General features: G+C 38.8%; 1 protein-coding gene across 1 annotated transcript in view; it reads right to left on the bottom strand.

Moving 5' to 3' along the window:
• Positions 1-16,440: 16,440 nt before the first annotated feature.
• Positions 16,441-20,196, bottom strand: part of fgf22 (fibroblast growth factor 22) — a 39,851-nt gene continuing 36,095 nt past the window's right edge. Inside the window, exon 3 of the mRNA XM_017701247.2 lies at positions 16,441-17,509. Coding sequence (XP_017556736.1) covers positions 17,315-17,509 — 195 coding nt within the window. The 3' untranslated portion in view covers positions 16,441-17,314. The remainder of the gene's footprint in view (positions 17,510-20,196) is intronic.

Raw genomic sequence — 20,196 nt, 5'->3', positions numbered from 1 at the left:
TTTGATGACAGTGTAAATGAGAAATTCTGTAGAAAGTCGTCCTCACGATTCTGTATGACAAAGTGTAACAAATGATGTCATACACCAAGTTAGGTAAAGCAGGTAAATAGTGGTCTCCCAGGGCCTGACCACACAACTACAGACAACCTCTTAAACGTTTAGTGCTTGAATGTAGTGTAGTCTGCTGTAAACAAGGCCACACCCCCTCTAAAACCCACCCCATATTCCTCTAAAACATGCTCTTTTAATGTCTGAAGTACAATCGATACAAAAAGCCGGGGTTGACAAGTGCACCATTGGCCCCTACTTTGACCTCCTTTCTCTTGAGGTGTTGGGTTAATTTACAAATTTGATTCTCAAGTCGTTTCCACTTTATTAAATCTACATTCCCACTGACATACAGCTCAAAATTTCTCATGATTGTCCCCAGACTTTCTTGTAACTAGCTCAAACTGGGCCCCACGAGAGCATTTTAATGGACACATAGAGATACATACATAGGAGATTCTAAGGGAGCAAGATACTGAACAAACCCTGAGTTAGCAGCAAACAGAGCACAGTGCTTGGATGTAAATACAAAGTAAACATGTGTTAAAGTAGGAACAAAACCTGGGAAAGCACAAAGATAGATGATCAGGAGATGTGCAGATAATAAACAAGACTTTTTAGGTTACAGGTCTGTGGAGCTACTCAGTGTTGTGGCAAGAGTGCCCTCTAGAGGTGAGGAATGAAATCCCCAGGCACAGATGTGATGTACATAGTGTATCTGAATATGCAGGCCAGATTCATGCCAGTCTTGCCAGTCATGCCAGTTGTCAAATAAACTTCAGTGTTCAATATTTACTCTATCTAATAGTTATAGATCAGGTTCCACCTAAACCTGCATCTGCGTGGCTTCTTTTAGCAGAGATGGTCCTGTCATAAAACTGGTGTAAAGTCAAGTAAAGTTTATGTTTTGAAAAGGGGAAATGTTATCACACAACAAATGGCTTTTTAAAGACATCTAAAGATATGAAACAAAGGGTGCTTCAACATTTATTTTTTCAGTGAAGTGCCTTCAATAGAACAGAAAATAAAAAAACGTTTAGGTGTCTCTGGTCAAATGACATTTTTTATTGATTTTCTAAATGAAAATAAGTGAACAAGAATGTCCAACTATTGACTACTAGAAGCAGCTGAGGTGATGTAACCAGCGATTTGCAAAAATGAAACGACTGCCGAAACCTCTCTTGTTTAATGTGTACTAACTATACTATACTATAAAATGTATTAACGTAGTAATGACTCAAGATTCAATTCTAATGAAACATCATAGGCTTACATGGTACACAGTTTTAAGATTACCTGTCAGTTTTGGCTCATGTTTGTTACTAGGGGCTGCTCTGACTGCTAAATAGCTGTAGTAATTGTGGTGGTGAATTGTTAGTTTTAGTTCATTTGCTTTTATTTTGGATTTAAAGGGGTTAATGCCTTATTTTACCCCAATGACACTGTCACGAAGCAGACTCAGAAACTTGAGAAGTGCAGATTTATTGCCAATAGGGCAGTCCCAAACTCGACATCAAAAGGCAGAGCAAAAAAGGTCATAACAGAGAAATCAGTCCAAAAAAGCCAGGCAGGCAGAGCACAAGGGACAAAAAGCAAAAAGCAGATTCCAATATGTCAGACAGGGACTCAAAACACCAGCAAGACAGACAAAACAAACGCTCGGTAGTCAGATTCGAAAGAACTTATAGAAGCATACTTCACACGGACTGGCTGAATGGGAGGAGTATTTAAGGTGTGACTGATTAAGGACATAAGGTACAGGTGGCTTGATTTTGGGAACAGGGCAAGTATTCAGGAGAGTGAGAACTCTGGTGGCCAGATAGTGAATTGCTGACAGACACGTTTGCATTCTGCATTTTGTTTTTCTAACCATGATCTTGATTTGTGTGTCAACCACTAGTTAACTAATAAACAGGTTCATAAGGTTTATATCTGCTCTCAGGATTTTCCGTTGCTCGAACTGAGAGGCAGCAGTCTGTGTAAGGAGCAGCTTTTAACAGCTAATGTCAACATTTGTGATAAACAGATTTGGGCCTAATACAAGAGGGTACATTCACAGATATGCATGGCTGTGCTTTGATCCCATATCAGCTTTTATAAATCTTTAATTGAAAGATTTTAAAATAAATTAAGAAAGGACGTTTCAAAAGCCTTTCATTTTCTCAGAAAGACACTTTTAAGAACAAGATGAATGCATGTTGCATGGAGTCTTGTGTGCATTTGTCTTGAATGTGTAGTTTTTGTCAATGTACAAAAAATTGACAAATGAGTGAGTTATTATAAGTAAGCTATGATCTATGATAGATGAAAACTTGATTATACTAAATATTATTGGACTAATATTAACTGAGCCAAAGATAAAAAAAAACTCCAGCAGCACTGCTGTGTCTGATCCACTCAGACCAGCACAACACACACTAACACACCACCACGTCAGTGTTACTGCAGTGCTAAGAATGATCTACCATCCAAATAGTACCTGCTCTGTGAGGGTCCATGGGGGTCCAGACCACTGAAGAACAGGGTAAAAGGGGGTAACAGAGTATCAGAGAAACAGATGGACTACAGTCCAGTAAGTGGAGCTGATAAAATGGACAATGAGTGTAGAAACAAGGAGGTGGTCATTATGTTATGCCTATATTTCCTATGTCGAGAACTGTTCTTACGTTTAAAGTTTGATTAAAGTTAATGTTATTATTTCTCACATGTAATTTTCAGGTGCATGAATTCTAAAATAAAATCAGCCTGTTTTAGGTCATTCACACTGAGTATGATTATCATCCCACCACCTTCTTTCTCTCCCAGCCAGTGTTAATATTGATATAGTGAATAGCACAGTGGCTAAACCTCACTCCAGCCCTACATGGTGTCTATTCAGAAATATGGATCACACATCTGTGGCGGCTTTCTTGCATCTGAGGAATTCATCATAACAGCTGCGCACAGCTAGGAGGAGTAAGCTTTTATTTATAGTGTTTTCTTGATGTAGGTCTTTGGATGAAAATGACTATGTAGATTAAAGTGTACATATTTCAAGATTGTTAACTTTTATCATGTCATTCATGTAGACACTTTCAAAGCTGGTTTGTCTGGACAAATATCAACTAATTTACAAATGCTAAAGTAAAAAAAAGTCATTTTTTAGCAGAAGGACGACTGGAACGTTTTAAAAGCCACTCTTTTCAGTCTTTTCATGATTTTACCCAACATAATTACACAGCAGTTCAGAGATTATACCCCACTCACTTACAATACAGTACTCTGGTTAAGACCTAGAACTTAGGGGACTGTAAAAGAGACCACAATGTTTTTGTATTAATATTTTAGAAGAAAAATCTGATATAACTATGGCGAACATCTGAAATGTTTTTCTAAACAGTCGAAAACCACTTACGGCAGTGCTGGGTGCTCATGATCCGTCAAACAAGCAAGAAAAAGGTTCTGTCCGCATGGAAGTGAAGTCGTACTACCTCCATCCCAGCTACAGTAAAGACAAAGGACAATGACATCCTGCTTTTAAAGGTAAATAAATATTTACACTCATTTATGAATTAGAATGTCATAAATAACAAAGCATGACCTCAAATCATGTTTGGAAGATCATTCTGAAGTTTGCAGTCTGTGGCCAAAAAACCTGCCACTCGCTATAAAGTACAGTTATGTTTAGTATTGCGTCACTGATGCATTAGACAGAGTCGCTAATAATAATGTAGAGCATTTCTTTACATATCGCTGCTGTCAGAAGAAAACCTTGTATCTTCAAAATAGTAACTTTACAGGTGAAGGAAAAAACCTACTTCACTTTCAATGTAAGTCAATGGAACCAGATTTTTTCCTATGTCATTTTGGGTAATTTCTTTTAGGCCTCTCATCACAAAATTCACAAACAATGTAAAGAGTAACAGATACTTTCAAATTATGTCAAAAACTGGAAAATGCCAAAAATGGAGATACAAGGTTTTCTTCCGACAGCAACGATATACTAGAATCTACATTGTTACTAACTCACTCACTGAAATACATTTACATGCTTATGTGTGTAGGCCCTGAGAGGGTTTCCAAGCCTCCAAACATGTTTAATGATGGAAAAGAGGGGCTCAACATCTTTTGCACTTTCTATCTTTGTTGATAATTTACCCAGTAATAATCTTGCCACAGTTGCGTGGAAGAGTAAAAATGGGCCCAAATATCGGTTGGATTCCCATCCCGCAAAGAAACAAGGACGTTCCGGCCAACATGATCTGCAGTGCAGCTGGAGGATGGACAAGAGCCAATAGACTCAGAAGTAGTCGTCTTATAGAGACAAAGATCAGAACTGTAGGTCATGCACAATGTAAGATGCTCTGGAGGCAGCATCTAAGCCCAGTGAAGATGTGTGCACTTCATCCAGGAGGAGCTTGCATGGTATGTAAAAGTGTAATGACTTATAAATACAGTATTTCTACCATCTTTTTTTCTCCCAATCCAACATATAAAGTAATACAACATGTAAATTCAGAGTACTAGTTAGACAGTAATGCTTTCATCTGTGTGTTGTTAAGAGGGAGACTCTGGAGGTCCTTTGGTGCGTGGGAATACTGCAGTGAGCATTGTTTCCTTCGGTCAGGAATGTGATGCAACCACATTGCCAAATATTTTTGCCAAAATATCTGCATTTCTGACCTGGATCAAGTCTGTTATTAGAAATATGTAACCTGCATTTAACAAATGAATAAAACCAAAGCATCTGCCTAATATCATCTTAATAAAAGCATTACTCAAGTATATTTCTCAAGTGTATAGTTTCGCTTTCCTCCTAGGCAAGACCTGGTACCAAAAAAGAGATAAATGATGTTTAAAACATGTAAATAAAATGTTTTTCTTTCTCATATAATAAAGTTGCAAAAGTAATTGTAGTTTCACCCTGAATACAAGAAAATTTGTACACATATGTTTTACTAATAAACAAAAGCTGGGTTTAACTTTTAAGTGGGCAGAAAAAGAATTGATATTACTCTTAAGTTCAAGAAAGATGAAAGAAAGATGAGTCACATATTAAAACATCATTGGTCAACCGTCAAGCCATATGGGTCACTTTATAAACAATCTGTTCAAATTTTAATAGGAAATCACAGTGTCACTTTGTTCATCACTTTTGAGATATAATATGTTGGCCTTTTACAATCTAATTAAAAAATTCAGATGTCTGTTTGGTGTTTAAGATAAGCCATAATGCTGCTCCACCATTCTTGAAAAGGTTTGTTAGGTAGGGTTGCATAATCAGCCTTGAGGGATGAGTGTAATATTCCTGTATGATTTATTACCATTGCACATTCAACATTTCATTTAAAGCCAATAAATAAAGTTAAAGTTGCTTTATATAGCACTTTTCAGAACAGCTGCTGTCAAAAAGCAGCTTTACAGAAAAGTCCAAGCCCCCATGAGGGTCGCCAGTGGCGACAGTGGCAAGGAAAAGCTCTCTAAGAGCAGGAGAAGGAATCCCTGAGAGGAACCCATCCTCCTCTGGTTGACACTGGATAGCAAACAGCAATACTATAAAGTATTAGAATACAAAACGGGGACAAACAGTGGAGCAATGGTGAAATGAGTTTATTCAGCAGCAGCAGCAGCAGCATCTAGAGGGTCATGCAGGTAAGATTTGTACAGATACAGTGGGGCAAAAAAGTATTTAGTCAGCCACTGATTGTGCAAGTTCTCCTACTTAGAAAGATGAGAGAGGTCTGTAATTTTCATCATAGCTACACTTCAACTATGAGAGACAAAATGAGAAAAAAAATCCAGGAAATCACATTGTAGGATTTTTAAAGAATTTATTTGTAAATTATGGTGGAAAATAAGTATTTGGTCACCCACAAACAAGCAAGATTTCTGGCTCTCACAGACCTGTTACTTCTTCTTTAAGAAGCTCTTCTGTCCTTCTGTCCTCCTGTTTGACCTTGTTATCTGTATAAAAGACACCTGTCCACAGCCTCAAACAGTCAGACTCCAAACTCAACCATGACCAAGACCAAAGAGCTAAGTAGGTATATAGTCTCTCATATAGTCTCTCATAGTTGAAGTGTAGCTATGATGAAAATTACAGACCTCTCACATCTTTTTAAGTAGGAGATCTTGCACAATCAGTGGCTGACTAAATACTTTTTTGCCCCACTGTATATACAGCTGACGTATGAACTGTATGAAGCTCTGGTGGTGGCTCTAGCAGCTCTGGTGGCTCCCATGTCGGCTCCCATTTGAGCCCCTGAACGACAAGCCGCAACTTGTCAGTCAGGGGATCAAATAAAGTGGGAGAGAGAGAGAGAGAGAGAGAGAGAGAGAGAGAGAGAGAGAGAGATTGATTAACAGGACAGGTCTGTTTATGGAGAGATATTAGTGAGTAATAGTCCAAACAACTGATATTAACAAAAGGCAAACAGAAAAGTTTTGAGTCTAGTTTTAAATGTAGAGAGTGAGTCACGAACAACGTTTGGGAGACTATTCTACAATTTTGGGATTACGTAGGAAAATCAATCGGCCAACTGCTGTGGTTTATATAATTCTAGGAATGGTCAGCAAGCCGGGTTCATATGGTTGAATTAATCACTAAGATACTGATCATTTAATGATACATCAAGAGAAGGATCTTATACTCTGCATGAAATTTAACAATATATTATAAATACAAAATATTATGCTTACTACTGATTTAAAAACATGCACCCCCTACAATATTTGTTTTCATAGAGTTCAGCTTTAACTTTATTTAATCATAGTTGCACTGATTTAATTGGCCACAGTAACCAATGAAGCTCAAAAATGCTGTTGTGCTTCAAATATGCAGCTCTTCAAACTACTGCCAAATGCATGTTCCTAGGTTACAGCAGTGGCATCACTTTCATGAAACAGGCGTCTTGTAGTCAGCATTGTAGTCCACTTGTTTGCCCAGAAGATGGAGGCACAGAGGTGGCAAAGGAATGGCTCTTCACCTAGACCAGGCATGTCTAACTCTGCCCTTTACTCGGGACCTTTCAGGCCAAAGTACTGCAGAGGTTAGTGTTTACCCTCATCTAACACTCTGAATTCAGCTCATGAAGGCCCTGCTACCTTGTTGATAGCTACATCAGGTATGTTTAGTGAGGCAGAGTGCTGAAGCCTGTAGTGTTTTGGCCCCCCGAGGACTGGAGCCTGACACATGTGACCTAGACCATGAAAGAACACTATAGTCTGCAAAATGTGAAACTTTAAGCACTTTTATTAAACATTTATTAAGTGATTAATTTTCCTATGGCATCAGTGTCAGAATTATTATCAGGTTTCTAATGATTATGCCATAATTTTTCCACACACCACGTTTTATGTTTTTGTCCAACATGTTAGATTAAGCAAATGAACAGTAATTGTGAATTAAATATAATTATAATGCAATAAATTATTAACAGCGATTGATGATTTTTGCAAAGTGGTTCAAATTTACAAAAAGTGAAACAATGTATTTTACTTTGAAACAAATCCATCACTTTTGTGGGAAGAAAACCTTGTATGTCCATTTCTTTACGTTTTTCAGTTTTTGACCTATTTTGAAAATACCCATTTCCCTTTATGCTGTATGTAACTTTAATGATGAATGGACCAAAACGCATGACCCAAAATGACTTGGAAAAAAGTCCGGTTCCATTGACTTACGTTGAAAGTAAAGTAGTTTCTCTTCTCTTGTAAAGTTACCTTTTTGGAGACATGAGGTTTTCTTCCCACAACAGTGATATATATACTGATTAGTCACACTTTATTTGGATGGTCCCTGTAGATGTTCTACAGATACATAAATCTTTAACAAACTTTCTGCTGATGTTCAGTTGATTATGCCATTATGGTTAGGGTTAGGAGTAGGTGTACATTTTGCCTTGAGGTTAGGGTTAAGGTTCAGGTTAGGAGTAAGGATAGATTTCATAAAATCTTTCACATTGAACTTCAGTTCAGTTCAGTTGCAGTTAATGAATCTTCAGTTGAATGTTACTTATAGACGGACTGAGCATTTACAAAGCGTCTATAGAGGACCATACAAAGTGTTACCAATGAATTCAATAACAATTAATTTAATAATTCAATAATTAAGGCTCTTGCTCAGTCTAAGTTTAAAAGCCCCTTATTTAGCACAGTGATGCTATAACTGATGCTCAAAGCACTAAAGATTAAAGCTATTTGTATTGTCATAAACTTGGTTGCATGTTTTTTTATGGATGTCTGCATGTGTAAAGGAGAGAAGGGCCTGAAGATGTTAATCTGATTAGGTCAGTCCAGCAGTACACCAGCAAGTTCTACCCTGATGTTCCCTTTTCTCCTTTCATGCAGGGGCACAGAATTTCCCTCTGATCTGATCTCCAAACTTCATGTAGCTGGAAGGTCCCCTAATACTATAATTGGATGGCTGTATAGATAAGGAAAGGCTATTTGTCTTGACTGGAGCTTTGATACTGACAGAAGAACCCTTTCTGTTTGAGAAGTCCAACATCACAAGGCCACTGAGAATAGTAGTGTTCACTATATGTTGGCATGTTGTTATATTTCATTAATAGCCCAATTTACTAAATGTTTACTAAAATGTTGAAATAGCATTTAACTGTTGTCATCATCAGGTACAGCAAGGCAGACTGCAAAGTCAGTGTTATCTTCATATTTTTGTGAAGTCAGTCTCATCTTCATTCCTGAATGAAGTAGATGATGACAGCTTGGGCAGTTTGAGCTGAAGCCTTATTGGCTGGTGTTTCTTAGTGGGTGTGCTATAGATTCCATGGAAAGAGTCCAACACAAATCAACATTTTACCAAATGTGTTGGGGTGATGAAAAGCTACCTTTAAACATGTAGTAAGGAGGGAAAAACCCTCTAAAGTTGCCACTAAAGCCAATGCATGCTACTGCCATGTTGCATTGCTTGGAAAATATTGCAGCCCATATGGTGACAAAAGACAGAGACCATGTATTCCTGGGACTAATCCCCATACACACATACATGCACTGGTTTTGAGGGCAGAGGTGGACAGAGGTTTGGCATGACTCTAGCTTTGCTTGAACCCATCCTGACTTATACCTTTTCCAGTCCCTCAAAAGCCAAAGACAACCTTGTGATGTTGACTGGGACAGCAGCCAAAATATGGCCTGCTTCAGCTGGGGCCAAAACTCTCGAGCAGGGGGATGGAGGGCACCCCGGCTCGCCTCTTTACCTACCGACCTGGCTGGCTGTAGCCTGCTCAATCCGTCCACCGCTGTTTGACATCCCTGAAGGCATGCCGGGAATGGAGGCCAGGGGCAGAAGGCTGCTGGTCCTTTGCAGCAGCCATGCATACCTCAGCAAAGGTGCATTGGGTTTTCAGAGGGCCACGAGGCGCGTGCACCATCAAGAGCTTCTGCTTCTCATGCATCCAGACAACACATGCTAATCCGTGGCATGATGACAAGGTCTGTTGTAATGGATCTGCTCCCATCTGCCAAAGCTGCAAATGGACAGAAAGACTGGGACAGCCTTTCTGGAGCTTGAGAGCTTCAGAGAATCTTTTTATTGCTGTCATGCATCAACTCATGTTTAATGCTCTTGGGAATTCTCTTGAGTAGATGAAATACTGAGCCTCTCCTTAGTTGCTGCTATCATCGTACTGAACACATAATTGAGAACATGCTTCATTAATTTAGTTTCCAGTCAAAACAGTCATTAAGAACAAGTCATTTTTTAGGAGATAAGAGAGAGGGATGTCAGATGAAAACAAGTGAAATTACCGGAGCTTCCAAAACTGGAGTTTAAGAAATGTTGAAAAGCTACAGAGAAAATGGGAATCATATGAACCGTGCAAGACTTGGTAGACCACCAAAGTTGTTAAAGCTCTCATCTTTGAGAGACAGGAGAAAATCAAGCTCCACTCTTCAAATCAATAAGTGTTTCCGTCCATCCTTCCACTGTGAGAAGACAACTCAGTAACATGGGTGTGAAAGGAGGTGTAGCTGTCAAGAAGCCTAACTGAGAAAAGATAATAGACACAAAAGAAAAACACAGAAGTCAGAGGTGTTCTCAGAACAACAGACTGGACACTCAACAGTCCAGACCGCAAAATCATTGAATGTGTTTTGGATTTCTTTGACTGTGTGAAGCAGAAAATGTAACCAACTTCTAAGACTGAACTTTGAAAAAATATCCCTGCAGATTTCTTTGAAACCAAAAGCAAGTTTCCTGGAAAGAAAAGAAGGTGTAATAAAGGTAAAGAATGGACACAATAAATACTGAAAAATTGTATGCCATAATTAGTTGTTGAGGCTTCTATTTATCATATCTTTTTGTTCTGTTTCATGATGACAAAAAAAAAATCACTTGTACATAATGGTCTTTTTGACTGTAAATGAAATTAATGAAAGGTCTCTTGACTTTTAAACATTACCTCATTGAGACATGTAGATATACAGTTAGAGACTGTAGCACATGTTTTCCAGTGCGCAGTTTGTTTCAGTCATTCTCCAGTCCTTCATCAGTGGTCAGTTTCTGGCCACAGGATCGCTGGTGACTAATATTTTTGTTTGTTGGACTATTCTCAACCCACCACTGTGCCTGCACCACTTGTTCAAGCACTATACAGTACCATGCCACTACCATATCGGTCTTACTACTGTGTTAAGGATGGTCCACCCCTTAATATCTGCTTAGTGGTGGTACCTTTCCATTGATAAATGGGGTGGGGGCCTACAAAGTGCACAGATGTGGTAGATTTGCCAGATAAAATGGCTAATTAGCTGTGTTTCTATTATTCTGTCCATGCACTGTAGGCCTGTTGATTTATTACAGAACTGAATGGGTTTTAAAAAGACAAAGCGGATATTTTGGCATCCTAAAAATCCAGTTATACTTGTTCTCGTCTGTACATTAGTGGGGGTTCAACATGATTTAGCTAGCAAATGTTGATCTTGTTGAGAGAAGAGAAGAGAAGAGAAGAGAAGAGAAGAGAAGAGAAGAGAAGAGAAGAGAAGAGAAGAGAAGAGAAGAGAAGAGAAGGAGAGTTTGACCCCACAGGCAAAGCTATTCACCAGAGTAACTTGTCTGTTTTTGTAACAAAACACAACTAATCCTAAATTCTTAGAACTGTGAATGGCCCTGAACAAATAAGGGGATTAGTGGGGCTCTCTGAGAGATAGAAGGACTTACTAATGATCTACGGTGGTCTTCACTTTTCTCAGGGCCTCTATGGCTGCCAACTCCCTCTGAACGGGAGCTCACTGAGCCACTCCAGCTCTCTAGACATTTCAGTACGAATTCACTTTTCACTCAAGTTCTTTATTAACAATTTGGCATGCATCTGCCTGTTTCCCTCTGACCCCATCTGGATTGTTTGGTTGGAGGATACCACCCTGCAAAGGTTTTCAAAAAAGCTGATGGCCAAAAATTTGGAGTTAGTTACATGACCTAATCCCGGAATAGCGTTAGGTCCAATTAGGTCCAAGCATACTGTAACACTGCCATATTTGTGGCTTGCGTGTGAAGGGAGCCATGGGTTCACAGGGTGAATAAAAGAGCTACTTGACATTTCTCACAGGAATGCCTTCCCATCTGCTCCAACCTGCAGCAGCAAAGGCCATTTATGGGATGTTGAAGATAGAAGCAGATGCCTGTCATTACCATCTGCTAATAACTTTTCCAACCAGCAACTTGAATTATACCGTTTCAGATAAAAGACTGAAAGGTGCAGATATTCAACCAAGTCATTGTACCCGTCAAACAATGGCATATATTTCTCCTCCTACTGACACGCAATCTTAAAGCCGGCAGAGGACATGCTTGCAGAACTGTCTGTGTCCCTGAGTTCTCCTCTCCTTTGAAGCATTCCACCTTGATTTTCCATGGAGAGGTTTTTTTTTTCAGGGAGGGTTGCTGCTGATCAAAGGTCCATAGCTTTGATCTTCTGGCCTCAGTGCTGCCAAGAGATCACTCTGGTCTCTCTGGCGAGTGAACTGACAGGACAGTAGAGCAACAATGATAATTACAGGCTCCTCATTTTGTTTCTGTGCTTTCTGAGCAAAGGACTGGCATAAACAGATGGCCTTACCTTAAAGCCAAGAAAAAAAGAGAGAGGACTGAATTCCTGGACTGTTGTGGGGGCGAGGACAGAGGTAAAGAGCCTTTGACTATCAAACAGAGGACAGGCAGAAAATAGGATAAATATAGGTAAGTCCATGTTGTACTGTAGGCTGTTTTAAGTTCTTTTTAATATTGTAGCTTTTATTCACCACAACATCAAGTGGTTATCTGTTACTGTAGGGCTTTGCCTCTATACTGCAAAGTAAACCTCAACTTGTTGATGTTTCGGGGAGTTTCCCTTTGTCCACATAAAATGAGTCAGAAACACATAAGCATGCTCAGTAAGGGGTAATAACACCTCATAAAAGTTGATGTCATGCACCTCAAGAACATTGATAGTTTATGTAGATATATAGCACATCAATAGTAATTCATAGTAAGTCATTAGGTTCTCTGCAATTAAACGATGTAAATATACCCTTTTTACATTTTGTACCTTTGTACCTTTGCATAACCTATTATTTAAAACATAAAAAGCCTGGAGGCGAGACAGGTGTGTGGAGTCAATACAACTTAGAAAGTATCATTTCAATGGATTATGGCACAATTATGTTCCCTGACTGAAGGTACTGAGATGTACCCTTGAGGGTACTGCCCCAGTGATAGTTTAGCAAAGCTGAAGCAGAAATTGCAAAGTGATGATGCTGTATTACAAACATAAAAGGCGTTGACTTCCATTGAATAACTTCTGTAGTTACATAATTAATTCTGAAATTGTTTCTGAAATTCAGTATTTTATACCAATTCAAAGCTCTATTCCTGCCAGAAAATAAAAGCTTATAAAATGAAGAAAAGCCTACCACTTGTTACTTGTTGGTTGTTTAGGTTGCCACGTCACTGTCTTTGAAACATTGGGTAGGGAAGCTAAATTTTTCTAGCTTTTCAATCCATTGGATTGAATAGATTTTTAGATTTTTTTTCAAATCTGACTTTGGTTCATGGTAATCAAGTCAGCTAAACTCAATGATGAACAGTTTATTAACCCCCAATTTGCTGAGCATAAAGAAATGATCAAGAATTGGCTGTATTGTAAACAGCAACAATCACTCAACAAACACTTTGATGTCAGCATTATCAAAAACCTGCTGAAACTCTGAAAGTTTTTGAAACTCTTCACCCAGCACTCTGTTTTCAAAGACTTGAAACTGTCCATATATATACAAACGGGGCCTAAATTACATGAAGTTTAAATTTTTTTTGTTCCTTCTCCTGCTAAAAGTTGGTCTTCTAAACCCTAATCAGTTGTCTTTGTTTGCCTGACATTGTACAACTATCTGCAATAGCCTACCCCTAAAAATAGGGCCCACATCCGTGCAGGGTCATTTCACATGATGGGACAATAGGTGGGCTGGTTCTTCTCCTCCTCATGCAGCCTTTTGAGTCCTCCTGCTTCAGTCGGAGCTCTGAAAAGGCCTGTGCCCGCCCATGCAGCAAGACTCAGATGCTGAAAAGAGCTCCTGCAGTGCCCTTTCAGCTCAGAAGTGCAGGTTCTTTATAATGTATGGGAGGTCTATTATATCAAACACCTTACACCTGGTCATATTCATAGCATACAGCTACCATTGTTACCACTCCATTGAGCATTGTGTCAGTAGATGTAAAGGGGTTAGTAATAGGGGAGGTATCACTTTTATGTCAGTATCTATACAGGATTTGAACTATAATTCCTATTAATAGCAGTCTGTGGGCATGCCCTTCTGTAAAACTCCACGACCTCTATTTTTAGGAGGGCAATTCTGGTTTCAACTGGAGGACTGTACAGACAGCTTATATGGATCCAATATAAATAATTAATTAAAGGTTTAATACTAATTTATAGCTATAATACCAAAACACATTTCCAAAATATTTGATTTTAGACCAACATTCCAGAACATAGCAGTTATTTGCTAAGTATTTGATACAGAAAGAAACCAGTGTTGATGATATTAATGAACATAATTTTACTGAAAAATATATGGTCTATCACGACTGGCGACCTGTCCAGGGTGTATCCTGCCTTCCACCCGAAGACCGCTGGGATAGGCTCCAGCACCCCCCCGCGACCCTGACGGAGAAGCGGCTTAGAAAATGGATGGATGGATGGATGGATGGATGGATGGATGGATGGATATGGTCTATCACAAAGTGTATTGTTATATCAAAAGCTCATCATTTATTTTGTATCTGCTTTAACCATTTGAAATTGTGGTAATATTTACTCACATTAAATAGCCCATATCGTGGAAAGCCAAACTTTCCTTGTGTTTGATGTTTTAAAATGAAAGAATTTGATGTGATATGCAAATGTGGCTAACGTTTTAATGTGTAGCACACACTGTCCAGTCCATAAGGGCCGCATATGGTAATAAGATGCAAATAAGCCAATTTTCTTTTCATTGTTTTTGTGATGTCAACAAAACCAAGTGTTTATATATTCATCTATTCAGCCTAAAGTCTGACTTATAAATGAGGCCCAATACATGAAGCCAATCAAAACAGAGGCTATTTGTATATATATTGTGGCATGCAAAAGTTTGAAGACCCCTGGTCAAATGACGCTTTGTGCATTTAAGTGTTCATTTTAGTCATTTTTTCTAAGTTCAATATATTGAAAAAAATTTAACACAAAATATAAAATGTGCCATAACTTGTGCACCAGTCACAATTTTATGCTTTTTTCTTATGTATTTGTTTTCAATTTGTTTCAAGTAAACTGGGACCCACCTTAGCATGGGGCAAGCACAGCCAGTCAGATCAACTCCTCTCATTCCCTTAATACCACCGCAATAACAATAATAATAATAATAATTATTATTATTATTATTATATATAGAGAGATTTATCATATATATTTTTTCTTTAAATGTTGAAGTCTTGTGAACTTACAGACAGCCTTTTACTCAAAGAAGAGTCATTATTGTTCCACTCAGCAATGATGGCTTCAAACAGTTCAAAAACATTGCCAGCTAATTTGTGTTTAATGTGAGGCCAAATATTCTCTATAGGGTTTAATATTGAAAATGCCTGTCGTCCTTTACATTGTGTAAACATTGCATGATGAATGGACCAAAAAATGGCCCAAAATTCATTAAAAAAAGTCTGGTTGCATTGACTTACATTAAAATTAAAGTCTGTTTTGTATATACACTATATTGCCAAAAGTATTCACTCACCCATCCAAATTGCCTTCCGTGGCCACACGTGTATAACCATCTTCTTCAGATTAACTGAAGAACAGTGCATAGAGACTGCACAGAGTCCTGACCTCAACCCAATAGAACACCTTTGGAATTAATTAGAGCGGAGACTGTGAGCCAGGCCTTTTCGTCCAACATCAGTGTCTGACCTCAGAAATGCGCTTCTGGAAGAATCGTCAAAAATTCCCATAAAGACACTCCTAACCCTTTTGGAAAGCCTTCCCAGAAGAGCTGAACCTGTTACAACTGCCAAGGGTGGGCCGACATTATATTAAACCTTATAGATTAAGAATGGGATCTCACTCAAGTTCATATGCGTGTGAGGCCAGACGAGCGAATACTTTTTTTGTGTGTATATAATAAAATGAAAAATTTGCGGTAAGACTGTAATAAACCCACCTTTATATCTATACTGGAAATGACCATTTTTTGGATTTATGGATAAAAATGGGTCCAAACCAGCCTTGCACTGGCACATTTTGACTGTCACGTTCATAGACTGTACATATGTATAGCTCATATACACTTAATGGTCAAACCCCCTGCTGTGCCACTAAACCCGCTTCATCGCAGTCGCTGTTATTTATAACCACCAAAATAGCAAATGGGAAGAAATGTGTGTGTCTGAGCAAATTAGTAACAAGTCTTCTTGTACAGTCAGATCAAGGCTGCACAACTTTGTACAGGAGGGCCAGTGTCCAGCACAGTTTGATAGTTGTGCTACTCAAACATACCCACTAAACCTGGCAATTAAGACATCAGTTGAATCAGGTGTGTCTGAGCAGGTAACTCATCAAATTGTGCTGGACACTGGCCCTCTAGGACCAGAGTTGTGCACCCTTGAGTTAAACCAAGGCTGCTGAGTTGTGGTCCTAGAGATCCACCACCTTGCAGCTTAGCTTCAACCCTAATCTGATCCAGATCCTTTAGGGGAATCTGACTATTAGAGCCAGGTGTTGGATCTGAACCCTGCAGGGTGGTAGATCTCTAGGACTAGGACTAAACAACCCTGCATTAGACTGTGCACGGAAATAGAGCCCAATGTTGCAATTTACATTATGTAGATAGAAGCAACATCTTAGTTCACACCCAGGACAAATAAGACAACAAGACCAACCATAAAGAGAAGGACTCAAAAGGTTGAAATATATTAAATGTTCTATTTGCAAAAAGTCAAGGGAAAAGACTGTTAGTGTGACTTAATAGGAACACGTAATACAAAACATCATTTAGAGAATTAGTCCAGTATACAAGCTGTCAGGTTCAGCCCTCTGTTATAATGGATGAGCCATGTGTGTTCAGGTCACCCAGGAACACATGTTCAGGGGGAGTGTTTCTTGTTAAGGCTGACCTGACCACCCTCGCTCTGCCGAAGTGGGGCAGAAGTGGATGTAGGATACATGTGCATGTGTTATACAGCCTGTTCTGATATCACTCTGATCAGATAGCGTCGAAGATTTTAAAAGCACTTCCATGCTCACACAGCAAGAGAGAAAATACATCGGAATAAACAAATAAACAAAGAAATGAAGAAAAAACAAACACAGTTGATACAAAACAAAACAGCTTTCGATTATGTCGTATGAAATTGTTTTCATGGTGTCAGAAAAGACTGTGATTCATAAGAATGTGTAATGTAGTTAGTCCTGTCCCACAGTTCAGGCTGATCCCCAAGGTTTAGTTTCTCTTCAGAAAGGCTAACTATCTACTGCAGTCATTTAATGTGTAAATCACAAGAGCTAGTTAAAAGAGATGCTTAGTTTCTTCAGCAGTAACATAAATATGGTATATAATTGCTTATGCACAATATTAGAAGCCTTACAGAAGCTTTATCAGGCCCGCAGCTAAGAACCTGTGAGGAATAAGTTAACATACTATATGACAATTCCAAAAGAACCAAACTGATGTAGAAATAAAAAATCCCCAGAAAAAATGTACATATACAGCAGTCATGTAAGGGGGTCTGCAGTAATAGGATAAGGCTAACTCTGGACCACAGTTATGTGGGGAGCATGGGGAGGAAGTGAGTGGACGGGTGTCTCCTGCGGGCTTTATGGCCCCTCCTCGGCTTCCCCCTGCCGTTCAGTGACACAAACATCTGCCTCCCACCGTGCTTCCAGCGCATGGACGCGTACGTGTTGTAGCCGTTCTCCTCGATGCGCTCTTTGAACTTGCAGCTTGGGTTATATCTGGCCTGTAGGAAGAGGAGTCAGGCAGTCATGATCACGTTCCAAAGAGGTTGAGGATTTAAATGTATATAACCTTAAAATGTGTCCCTAAAAATCATCAAGATGTAGACACAAGACATTTAGAGAGGAGCTTATAGAGTCAGAATTGCTAACAGCGCTGGTGATAAGAACCAGATGTCTGAAGAGACATTATCACAAAAACAGACAAACAAAAAAACAACAACAACAATAAAAAAAAACCAAACACAAAGTTGTCAATATGTTGCTGGATGCCTGAAACATTGTCTTACAATAGTATAAGATATATAAGAATAAGATAAGACTGTGGCCTTTGTTATTACATATATTTACATTTTACAGGAGAAGGAAAATGCATACTTTACTTTAATGCAAGTCACCGTAAACAGATGTTTTCCCAAGTAATTTTGAGTCATTCATCATGAAATTTACCTACAAATATTCAGATTGTGTCAAAAACTGACAGTATATACCTTTACATATATATATATATATATATATATATATATATATATATATATATATGTGTGTGTGTGTGTGTGTGTGTGTGTGTGTGTGTGTGTGTGTGTGTATTCCAGAGGTGCAGGCAGACCAACATAAGGCTTGTAGCCCTTAAAGAAAGCATTAAGTTTTTCAGATTTACTGCTGTTTTACTGTTAGCAACATTATATATAAAACTCATAAGCCACATGTAGGTTCACTGGTTATTTTGATTAAATAAAAAGGCTATCTTTACAATGTAGACATCACAACCCCTGGTTCTTATCACCACCACTGTAAGTAAATCAGTACATAAATTCATTTTATGCACCATTTTGCATCAAACCACTCTGATGTTTTGATACCTTATTCATTAAATTGTACACAAATGTTAAAACATGGGGGAATTTCCAACTTTCTGTCGAGGGCTGGATTCTAAACTTTCAATCCATGTTTTTTTTTCCACATCATTTGACAATGCCTGTACATTCCTTTACTTTGTGTGTAAATTTCATGATGCTTGGACCAAAATAAATGGTTCCATTGACTTACATGAAAAGTAAAGTACTTTTTTCTTTTACTGTAAAGCTACCATTTTGGAGACACAAGGTTTTGTCCTGACAACAGCGATTTGTATTTCTAAGTAGATAAGACATTTTTTTATGACTTGAAATTGTTATACATATGGTCTGGTTTTGCAGAAAGACCAGACATCATTTATCTTTTTGTCATTTATTAACATCAAATAATAAGTAATAATAAGTGGAATGTGCAGACTCTAACCTGTTAATAGAGAAAGTCTAATTCATTGTGTAAGTGATGTTATTACATACCTAGTAACTTCACAAAACAGAAGTAATATCTCTCAGCGTCTGACGGTAAATGGTATAAGAGGAAGGCTCTGAATTGCACTACTTCCACCAGTAAGAGCTAATCAGTGCTAAACATCAATGAAAAGCTGCAAAAGGCCCCTCCTTGTAGCCTTCGGCACGAGGCTCCAATCAGTAACTATTATGCGTTTGCATTTGCCGCACCTTGTCCTCAACAATACATCAAATCCAGCTCCCTTGTGCCAGGCTTAAGAAGACACTTGCCAAATCTGTAGTGATCTTTTGCTCCTCTGCCATGGCTGGATGGAGCTCTTATCTCAAAAGAGAGGCGAGAAGGGACAATGACAATGTGCCCTGTTTCGGCTTTTCTGCGGAGCAAGTGCTATCAGTGCCATCTTTCTGCCTTCAGTTCGATAAGATCAGCTCCTGAGTGAGCAATGTGATTAATAGTCATTAGAGTGGGATTCAAACGGGGACGAAAACAGCGGCTCCCGTGCTTTGGTGGAATCTCATGGATTGTCTTGTTTACTTTGAGTCGACGGGAGAGAGACGTCTGCAGGGCACCTTGTTGTAGCTAAGTGAGTGATTGCCAGGCTGAGATTTCTCATCAAGTGATTAAAGCGCTCAGACACTATGAAAAGGGCTTCCTAGTTAAAAGAGCCACAAGCAACTGTCTGATAGCACGCGAAAGCCACATAGAGCACAACTAGCACCAGGCTGGAGCCCTTGAGGCATTCTAGTAAACATCTCAGCAAACATAAAATTGGTGACGTTATTCCTACATACATTTAAGAGCTAGAACCTGTTGGGCATTTCAGTGTAATTTAGTTGGACTGTTGTAGAACTTGCTGTCATGTTACCCAAAACAATGATCTAGTACAGTGGTTCCCCACCAGGTCCACAGGTCCTCCCTGACAGTTCACATTCCTATGTGTTGTGAGTCCGTTTGGAACAAAAAAGTGGACTGTCCTGGGGGGGGACCTGAGGACCGTGTTGGAAACCACTTATCTAGTACTTTGGAGTTTATACCTCACGCTTACCTAGTTAATAACTCTAATCCATTTAGGCATTTATGTGCTATTTAGTTAGACTGTATTGGAGCTTATCATCATGTTACCAAATCTAGTACTTCAGAGTTTGTACTTCATGCTTACCCATTTAATACCTATCATATTACCCAAAATAATTATCTAGTACTTTACCACCATTAGCCAAAATAATTGTCTAGTACTTTACCACCATTATTTAAATAATTATCTGGTACTTTAGAGTTTATAACTCACACTTGCCCAGTTAATACCTACAACTCGTAGGCATTTCAGTGCAACTTATTTAGACTGTACTGGAACTTATAACCATGTAGC

This window comes from Pygocentrus nattereri, chromosome 15, assembly GCF_015220715.1.
Source record: "Pygocentrus nattereri isolate fPygNat1 chromosome 15, fPygNat1.pri, whole genome shotgun sequence".
Classification (NCBI taxonomy): domain Eukaryota; kingdom Metazoa; phylum Chordata; class Actinopteri; order Characiformes; family Serrasalmidae; genus Pygocentrus; species Pygocentrus nattereri.
This window is presented reverse-complemented; position numbering and strand designations above follow the sequence as displayed.